General features: G+C 37.7%; 2 protein-coding genes across 3 annotated transcripts; one reads left to right on the forward strand and one right to left on the reverse strand.

Moving 5' to 3' along the window:
• Positions 1–476: 476 nt before the first annotated feature.
• On the forward strand, positions 477–3,687 carry LOC111278150 (protein trichome birefringence-like 38). Of its 2 annotated transcripts, none has more exons than XM_022864677.2 (5): positions 477–933; positions 1,034–1,169; positions 2,573–2,748; positions 2,855–3,013; positions 3,132–3,687. In XM_022864677.2, the coding sequence occupies exons 1-5, from the start codon at positions 641–643 to the stop codon at positions 3,421–3,423; spliced, it is 1,056 nt and encodes a 351-aa protein (XP_022720412.2). In that variant the 5' UTR covers positions 477–640; the 3' UTR covers positions 3,424–3,687. The 2 variants fall into 2 exon arrangements, with proteins under 2 accessions (XP_022720412.2, XP_022720411.2); XM_022864676.2 differs by having other exon boundaries at positions 482–933; positions 1,034–1,205.
• A 1,892-nt stretch (positions 3,688–5,579) lies between these two features.
• LOC111278149 (protein INCREASED PETAL GROWTH ANISOTROPY 1-like) lies at positions 5,580–9,036 on the reverse strand. The gene is made up of 6 exons (XM_022864675.2): positions 7,573–9,036; positions 7,228–7,359; positions 6,952–7,133; positions 6,749–6,860; positions 5,905–6,039; positions 5,580–5,814 (listed from the first exon to the last, which is right to left on the reverse strand). Exons 1-6 carry the CDS (start codon positions 8,788–8,790, stop codon positions 5,686–5,688), a joined length of 1,908 nt encoding a protein of 635 aa, XP_022720410.2. The 5' UTR covers positions 8,791–9,036; the 3' UTR covers positions 5,580–5,685.
• Between the last annotated feature and the right edge of the window lie 434 nt (positions 9,037–9,470).

Below are 9,470 nucleotides of genomic sequence, written 5' to 3' on the forward strand. Positions count from 1 at the left end.
CTATAATACAAAGATCAGAAAACTTTTCTAACCAACCTACAATAATATATATATGTTATCTTGAGACAGAAATTTGCTCTTGTAAGCAATTGAGAAGAATGGAATATCATTAATATCATCACGGGTTACATCAATTAGTGTTTTAAATTAATTACCATTATTTTCCACGGTAAGTTAAACTACTAATTTCTCCACTCAAGAAAGTCAAAGACAAGGGTTAAAGCATGTGCAATTTGATAGTTGTACATTATTTGCAGATGCCCCGTGACATGGTAGCCAATGGAATAAAAAAGAAGTTTAGAAGAAGCTATGACATAAAAATAATTAACATTTTGATTTCCCCATGGAAAACAAAGGTAGAAGTTCAACCTTCCCCATGATACCCTACACATTTTACTATAATGAATCCCTCCAAAATCCGTCCCAAGTTAACGTCAGGAAAAAAAATCCATTTCCTATAGCTTATACCATGTGAACCCACCAAGCAGCCTTCCCTGGCTTTGCACTCCCCTTCTTTCTCTCTATCTGTCTCTCGCTGTCTCACACTTTTATATAAGCTTCGGGTCTACTGACAACCTTTTATTTTCATATCTGAGCTTGGTTTATCTTTGAGAGATTTATCAGGGACACAAAATCCCAAATGGGTTTCAGGCGCAAAATCCTGTTGTGTTTGTTTGTCTTAGTTTGGCTTGTGTTCTTGCAAGAAGCAAGTGCAAGGCAACATTACTACAATGTGACTAGCTTAAGAGGTAGAAAGCAAGTGAGTGGATGCAATTTGTTTCAAGGAAAATGGGTCTTTGATCCTTCCTACCCTTTCTATGACTCTTCAGGATGTCCCTTCATAGATCCTGAATTTGACTGCCTTAAGTATGGCAGGCCAGACAAGCAATACCTTAAGTACTCCTGGCAACCTGACGCTTGTAGCTTGCCAAGGTACCCTTTCTTTCCCTCTTTATAATTTTCTTTTAACCATCGATCTCTCTGTAGACTCTTTCACCGAGAAAGATCGTTTTTTTTTTCCCTTTGCTGTTAGATTTGATGGGGTGAGTTTTCTGGAAAAATGGAGGGGAAAGAAAATAATGTTTGTGGGTGACTCACTGAGTTCGAACATGTGGGAATCTCTGGCATGTATGATTCATGCGTCTGTGCCCAACTCCAAGACCACATATGTGAGGAAGGACCCTTTGTCTTTTATTATCTTTGTGGTGAGTATTTGCCTTAATTTTTGGTTTTGAAGAATCAACTCAATTTTTACACCGTGCACTGGACTGAATGTTTGTTTTTCATTGTTCTATCCTTCCCATCATTCTCTTTAGTTATCCTTTTCATTGTTCAAAGCCTCCTTCCGCTGCTTCCGCTGCTTCCGCTGCTTCCGCTGCTTCCGCTGCTTCCACGATTTCCATTCCCTTCTTTTTGGAAACTTTTTCATGTTTCTCCTTCCAAATTCCAAACCTTTTTTACTCTGTGTGGCAGAACAGAATGCAATCTGTCTACCAGGATTGGCAACATGGTTGCCTGAACTAAATCAAGTTTAGGACATTTTTTGGGTTTATATGGCTGAAGTCATGCATAAGATTTTGCTATGATAACATTAGTATCGGTAATTATTTTCCTTAGAACACTGAATTAATCATAAAAAGTTGCTTGGAGTAATTTGTGGGATTGGCCAAAGCAATCATGAGAGAATTGACCTTTATTTTCCTTAAACTAAAAAAAAATCATGTGATTTATATTTTTACTAATTTGTGTCTCCCTCATCTCCTTCAATCCCTCTCATAATTAAATTTCACATGGACATGAGTATTATGGCTGAACTATAGTCTGTAATTTTCATCTTCTTTTCAATAGATGCTTAGGATTCTCATAGAGGCATATGTAATTTGAAAGAATTAGAGCAAACTGATTAACCCTTTAAGCCCCTTAATTTTTTCGTTTCTCTCTGGCCCAGGCAGAATGTTTATGTTTATGGTACTGGGAAAGCTTTTCCATCCATTTCTTCATTCATTTGCTTGTCTTGGGAGTTACGAGCAAGCAAAGAAAAAAGTGTTCTCTCCCCTTTTGGGTTTTATTGTATTTCCTATTTTATTTATTTCTTCAACTCAAAATTGACTATTTTGGACTAATTATAGTAAAAAATATTGACAAAAAAACTCACACTTGGCTTTATTCGGTACACTTTTGACTTGCCAAGAACGAAATGTGTGAAAATGAAGGGTTCACAGCAGACATTAGTTGCATGATTAGTAGTTTCTTAACGAGACGAGATATCCTCATTAATCATCGCACACCACTGACAGCTGTTTTAAGCGACCTGCCAACCTGTTTTGTTAATTATAAGTGTATTATTATCACAGTAGCCGTCTACAATTATCTACTTCACACTGTGTGTAATAATTTAATCTCAATATTCGAACATTGCTTGTCAGCTGTGGCCTATCCCATATTGAGGGCATTCATTAATTTTTGTTCCACGTCCGAGGGGGTAAAAAGGAAAAAGAAAACAAAGAAGGGTTTTTCTGATATCTTTCTTTTTTTTTTTGAATGATTAAAAGATAATTTGTACTGTATGCAGGATTATGGAGTGACTCTGTATTTTTATCGAACGCCATACTTGGTAGATATAGTTAGAGAAAATGTTGGTGCAGTGCTTAATCTAGGCTCCATCAATGGTGGCAAGGCATGGGAAGGGATGGACGTGCTAATTTTCAACAGTTGGCATTGGTGGACCCACAAAGGAAAATCTCAAGCGTAGGATTTTTCATCTTTATATTTTTCGTTTTTCTTCATATCGCCAGGGAAATCAACCTGATTATTACGGTTATACGTCTTCTTTTTTCTTTTCGGATTAATGTAGATGGGATTATATTAGAGATGGGTCTGCATTATACCAAGACATGGACCGTTTAGAGGCTTTCAATAAAGGGCTTACAACTTGGGCTAACTGGGTTGACAACAATGTCGATCCTACCAAGACCAAGGTCTTCTTCCAGGGCGTTTCTCCCACCCACTACGAGTGAGTAAAAATTGAAACTTTGCCCCTAAAGTTAATCAAAATATCAGCCAAGTCAATTACCTTTTTCCCTCTTAATCATAACTAATTACAAAATCTTGATTATATTCAATCAAATCAGGGGCAGGGAGTGGAACCAACCAAAAAAGAACTGTTATGGTGAACTAGAGCCAATGTCCGGCTCTACATACCCGGCAGGTGCTCCTCCAGCTGCTGCTATTGTGAACAAAGTTTTGGGGATGATGACGAAACCAGTTTATTTGCTTGATATTACAACGCTTTCGCAATTGAGAAAAGATGCTCATCCCTCCACCTATAGCGGTGAACATTCGGGCAATGACTGCAGCCACTGGTGTCTTCCTGGCCTGCCTGATACCTGGAACCAGCTTCTATACGCAGCTCTCAATATGTGAAGGTCTACATTGGGCAACAAAGAATTTATTTCTTTTCTTCTTCATACAATTGTACATTCAGGGCGGTGCTCAAAGTTCTCATCTACTTCTGGTAGGTGATAACGAGGGAGCAAAGACCGTTGGGTGATATGAGGGGGCAAATATCAATTGTAAAGTGAATGATTTTTTAAACCAAAAATAATTGCTTCAAAGTGAAAAAAAAAAAAAAAGAAAAAAAAACACTTAGCTTTTAATGTTTGAAGAATCTTGACCCTTGTTGGACAATCACATCAAATTTCTGTCATGTTTTAGAAAAATAAAGTTAGTTTTCCACCATGCTCTATATCTCCCTATCTGCATAAAATGTCTCCATCACCTACGAACAATAGTCTCACAATTAAAGAGCAGTTGAATTATTAGGATTCTGCATCCATTATTAATCAGGAAAACAATAATCTCTGGCAAATAAAGGCTCCAGGACATTATGTTGATTAGTAAATTACTAGTCTGGAAGTGCTTGTATACAATGAGAAGAGTACTTGTTTTTTCTGGCAAAATTAGGGGTGTTTGAAAAATCACCAGTGCTAAAAGAAACTCATCTTACTGGATCAGCCAGCAGGTTACAATACAAATAATATCCTGCCAAAAGTATACCAACATTCATTTTCCACATTCATGTCCCGAAGGCTGAAACTCACCTGCTGCCATTATCCGAGGAAGACTCCTGCAACATATACCAATTAAGACCATTCAAATCACCATATATTAACTTGTCTAAGGGAGATTTCTTTGAGATTCAAATCCCATGAATTATTTGAGCTCATTTAATAAAATTCTTAATTTGAGTTACCATAGATAAAGCATTAAAAATCTTCATATGTTAAAGAAAATCGTACAATTGATAAACACTTTTAAGTCGAAGTTTTACTTAGAACAATTTACCCAAAACTGGATATGTAGATGACAGCTTATAATCGGCACCAAAAAATTATGAACAAATAAAAACACCAATAAATATATCCATATAAATATTTTTTTCCAATTAAAAATGGATAAACAATTACTGCAACAATCAAGATAGGAAATTATGAAACATAATGATAATTGAAGGGTGGTTGCGCTCCCTAATCATCTTTCCATTTTGCGTCTGGCCCATTTTCTTTTTATCATGCTATAACTAGTGCACTCAATTCTCAAATCAAGCCCTTTTTAGACCAGATGGTAAGGCTTAGGTTTTGAGACCAACCCATTTATCGACCATGTGATTCATGTCCAATACTCAAATCCAAAGCCCGTTTCGTGTAGCATTCTTGTGGACTGTATATGAAGCAGATGCTTATCCAATCAGAGATTTCGAAGTCCGGCAATTTCAACTGAACAGAATGCTGAGAAAGGATGAGAAATCAAAGTCTCAGCTCAGCTCGCTTGAAACTTTTATAACATCCAGCCATCAAAGCAGTCTATATACACGATTTCTCCTGGTTTGGCTTAGACAACGCGCCAAAATCCCAAATACCACGATCCAGGAATTTATGGAGGACAGTGTAAACTAAAATGCCAATTTAAAGCATGTCCTAGATGCTTTAGTTGGTTAGTCACTGTTCTTCGTTTTGGTTTTTAAAGTTAACCGATGGGACAATTTCGGGACAAGGAGATTGGCTGGTGGATTACTCTTTTAAAGCAAAATCATCTTCATTCATTAATATATCCCAACCAACTCAAACTAATGACCATTTGCTGGAGAGCTTCGTCCTCTAGTAAATGGGGGAATTCATGTCTTACTATTTTTTTCACAGGCTAAAACACTACAGTTAAACACAAGTTAAAATGGTTGGTATACCAAAGACCAAAACCTTTCAAAGTTTCCACCAAAACAGACGCTGGCAACAGTTATAGGTCCCCCTTTTTGCGTTAACATCGGTAATGCACTTAATCCTAAATTCTGATTTCGAAATCTCTAAGCAGCCAAGATATGCTTAGTAATCTATCTCGTTTAGTAGAGACACAACTAATAGTTGGGGTCCAAAAAGATTGTAAAGTTACCGGACATGACTGTCATATTTTGGTTTCAGGGCAATAGCTGGCAGTGTTATAGTTAGCTAAAGAGTGAGATGAGGGGCAGAAGAGAGTTTTAATGGTAAAAGTCCCATTTCAGATCAGTTATGCACTGGAATAAATTGAATGTGTGGACAAATAGCAGCTGGCATTGTATTCACATACATTGATGTTCTGTCTTTACAACAAAAAAACTGGTAGATTCTGAAGCTGAGTTTGCTACAGGGATTAACAAGTTGTAGACCTGCAAATAAATTTTTGTTGTTGTTGGTTTTGGCATTGTACATGGCACGATCTGGCTTTGTCTCTCAGCTCTTGGAAAGCCCTCATTGTTTCAACATCAAATCCCCCGGCAAACTGTCAATAAACAAACATGTTATCTTCTCAAAGCCAACAAAGCAAAATTAAAGTCTTGTCCAATTTAAACAAATTATTGAGATTGTTAACCTGATGTACTCGGAATGCAAATCTAACGCCTTGAACAATCAGCTCCTCTTCTTCAGGTCCACCACCAACAGCTTCAAGCTCTGCAGATACTCTTCTCATGTACTTCATTGCTAATTTTACTGACACTAGCTTGATCTGCGATAATTTATTAGCATATTAATGAGTTAACAGACACCAAAGGCTGCCATAAATGGAATTCAGGGACTAGCAAATCTGTAAAAAGGTGTACCTGACCAATTTACATTACTGCCATTACATAATTATAATTTGTGAAAGGCAAAACTAGTCGAGGCAATTGAATAAGATGTTCAACCCTACACTTCAAAGTATCCCATCAAACGATGACGTATTTTATATTTGCAATTGCTTTTAGGGTAAGAGTTCAGTAAGTTCATAGAACTTTCGCGTCTACTTTAGACAGTATAAAGAAAGCATTGTCAACCCCAACATTATGCAGTGCATATCGGTCAAGATTAAGAATCCGATTATATCTTCTTTTCTCATGAATCCCAAGTAAAACGTAGAAGCAAACAAGCAAATATGTTTAGAGATCTGGGAGTTCACATGCAGGCAAGCGCATGCGTGCACATTGAAAATGAAGAGGAAAATCTAACCTTCCTTTTGTCATCTAGCAAACACTACTTATAATATAATAGTAATACATAGTAAAGAGTGTAAAAACAATACATTTTGGCCTTCCAAGATCCAAAAGTAAGATTTAATTATTAAAGGGACCACCTAAAATCCATCACCAAATTGACTAATGGAAATTAAAAATGATGGTGTTAGCTAGTATGACAATTCAGAAATAAAAGAAAAGTCTTAAGTGCAACAATTAAATTACCTGGCTCACAATTCCAGTTTCAAGCATCCAATCCATAGGAATTTGGAATCCTTTGTATCTCTTTGCAGCAGATTCTCTCATTCGGGAGAGGTTGTAAACACCATGCTCTAGCCTGCCATTATCACATTAATAACTGAATGAGAACAAACTGATAAAAAGCAACTATTGCCAAAGGAGTTTAAAGATATATTAGGATTATATACTTTTCAAGCAGGGCCTGCATCTTCTTGAGGGCTGGACTGCAAGGTTGCCGGGCATCATCACGAAACAATGAAGCCTCGGATTCTAGTTTCTTGAGATCACAGTACCCAAATGCTACCTCGCGTAATGCATCAGCCTTCTGCTCTGGCCAACTGAAATGTTTTAGCACAGCTCGTTCATCCACCTAAACCAAGAATAAACGATTAATCATCAAAAGAAAAACCCTCGAAAACCGAAAGCATGGTAAGAATCAAATGGAAAAATAGAGAAAAATGTACCAAGTAAGAGAGCTCATCGTCTAGCCATTTAACAAAAGGCACAACATCTTCAATATCTGTAAATGCAGCATTCTCAACTTCTTTGATCAAAAACCTTATGAAGTCTCCTTGTGTTTCTACATCTGTCTTAATCTGTACAATAATCACAAAGACCATAAGTAACAAACATCAAAGCTGAAGTCGTTTACAATTTGACATCCAGACCCATTTCAATTTGGATAAGAAATCGGGTTATCCATTGAATATGAGTGAAATTAACATCCTACTCATTTGTCATTGACACAAAAACCACACTGCCACCGTGGCATTATCGTAAATAAACTACAAGCGGAAACTGAAACTCACCGCAAGCAAGTGAGCTGACCGATTCTCAATCTCCCCAATCATGTCCCTCGGATTGGCGGTTGCAGGTAAAGCCTCCGGCACGCTACAGCTCCCGGTCTCCCTTTTTGAGTCCCTTCGCATAAGCGAGTGATAAAACTCCGCAACCTCCGGAACTCTCCTCACTTTCGCCGCAACCGCCCTTATACCCTTCGGAGGAGGTGGCGGAGGTGGCGGCGCAATAACTTTTAGTACACGAGGTGGTGGCGGAGGAGGAGGTGCAACTAGCTTGACAGCTTTCACTGGTGCCGAAGGCGGCGGCGGCGGCGGCGGAGGTGGTGGTGGAGGAATGTGCTTCTCTGTGGAATCAGAGGAGCTATTGGATGACGTTAATGATGTTGCTGACCATGATGACGAAGGTCTCGGTGGTGGTTTTGGGACCCTAGGAACACGGGATCTGATATTAACAAGAGTCGACTCAACGAGTTCCTCCGAGTTACACCTCGAGTGTCTTGGTCTCTCTGTTTCAAGTTCCTCTCTTTTAAACTCCAAGCTCTCAACTTTCTCACTAAAAACAACGGCGTCCGTACATTTACTATTATTTCTCTTCATATTCTTAATCAGATTTGACTTCACACTGACTTCCACTAACCCTTGAAACCTCTGCGAAGAAGAAAGCAATTCGTCGCTTTCCGCTGTAATCTCCGCTTTACTGTTACGATCAGAATAAGACGACATAGTTTTCTTCAGCTCCGCTATCTCTTCCTCCAATTCTCTCACTTTCTTCTCGCTCCCTTCCTTTTCTTCTTCAATCTTTCCTTTCATTTCCTCTACCTCTGTTTTTAACGTCTCGTTTTCGTTTCTCAAACTCTCAACCTCTTTCAAAGCTCGTTCCAGCTCTGCATTTTTAACTACGATCTCGTTTTCCAGCACTGGAACAATCGCAACCGATTCTTTTAAAAGCTTGTGCTCTAGAAGCTCTGTTTTGAGCCTGCACTCTCGCTCTCTTAGCTCTTCAACCAGTCGGAGGAGTTCGGCGACATCAGGTGGACGAGGCTGGACTTGAGCTGAGGATCGTGGGAAGTAAACACCAAAGGAACGTGAAAAAAGGGGTTTTGGGGAATTGTTGTTTTTGTTAGCTGAGCTTGGAGAAGGCAATGGCGGTTTAGGTGGAGTTTCGTGCTTTATGTTTGCAGGTGATTTTTGCAAACCCATTGCCAATCTCACCTTACCAGCCACCATGATAAGGTGTTTGTGCTTTCTCTTTCTCTTCTCTGGGTTGGATTGGCTTTGGTTTGGTTGGTTTGGTTCTTAGGGTCCTCTTATTTGTGATCCGTAAGAAGGGGCAGGGATACAAAAAAGTCCTTGTCTGTTTCGTTTTTCCGACAGTGAGGTCTTAAACTTGCGAGTTTCTGAGATTTTGAGCAATTGAAAGGGATTAAAAAAAAGAAGAAAATAAACTTAAAAAGATCGAGACTCAAAGAGTACAAGACCGGCAACCGAGTATTTCGATAAAATTGATTTTGATGAAATTTAAAATAATAATAATTATTATTATAATTAATTTTTTTTAAAAAAATTTATATTAAATAAATTTTATTAAAATTAATATTTAAATTTAATTAATGACGTAATAAATTTAATCACACTGAAAAAAATACGATGGAATCAAAATCTACTCTAAATTAAAGAAGAAAAAGACAATAGAAAAAAATAAAGGCACAAGAATCGAGGAACGGTCTTCTCTTCCCGAATCATTTTAAAGAAAGGAAACAAAAAGAAAATTCAATTTTTTTTAAATGATTGAAAAAATGAAAAATAAAATAAAATAAAATAAAATCATACTCGCTATTAAGACATGACAAATGTAACATCCAAAAAAGTGTCGGTATCTAATTTGACACTTATTTTTTTTTTTCAGT

Source organism: Durio zibethinus, chromosome 8, assembly GCF_047325235.1.
Source record: "Durio zibethinus cultivar Kanyao isolate XHJ-2024 chromosome 8, ASM4732523v1, whole genome shotgun sequence".
Taxonomy (NCBI): domain Eukaryota; kingdom Viridiplantae; phylum Streptophyta; class Magnoliopsida; order Malvales; family Malvaceae; genus Durio; species Durio zibethinus.

Bases quoted from the DNA above. Each gene is read 5' to 3' on its own strand.
- LOC111278150 (XM_022864676.2), top strand. From the start codon at position 641: ATGGGTTTCAGGCGCAAAATCCTGTTGTGTTTGTTTGTCTTAGTTTGG. The intron at 1,206-2,572 runs GTGAGTATTTGC...TACTGTATGCAG, and splicing joins TGTCTTTTATTATCTTTGTG to GATTATGGAGTGACTCTGTA. The intron at 2,749-2,854 runs GTAGGATTTTTC...GGATTAATGTAG, and splicing joins CACAAAGGAAAATCTCAAGC to ATGGGATTATATTAGAGATG.
- LOC111278149 (XM_022864675.2), bottom strand. From the start codon at position 8,790: ATGGTGGCTGGTAAGGTGAGATTGGCAATGGGTTTGCAAAAATCACCT. The intron at 7,360-7,572 runs GTGAGTTTCAGT...ATTATTGTACAG, and splicing joins GGTCAGCTCACTTGCTTGCG to ATTAAGACAGATGTAGAAAC. The intron at 5,815-5,904 runs GTTAACAATCTC...GTTTATTGACAG, and splicing joins TTGCATTCCGAGTACATCAG to TTTGCCGGGGGATTTGATGT.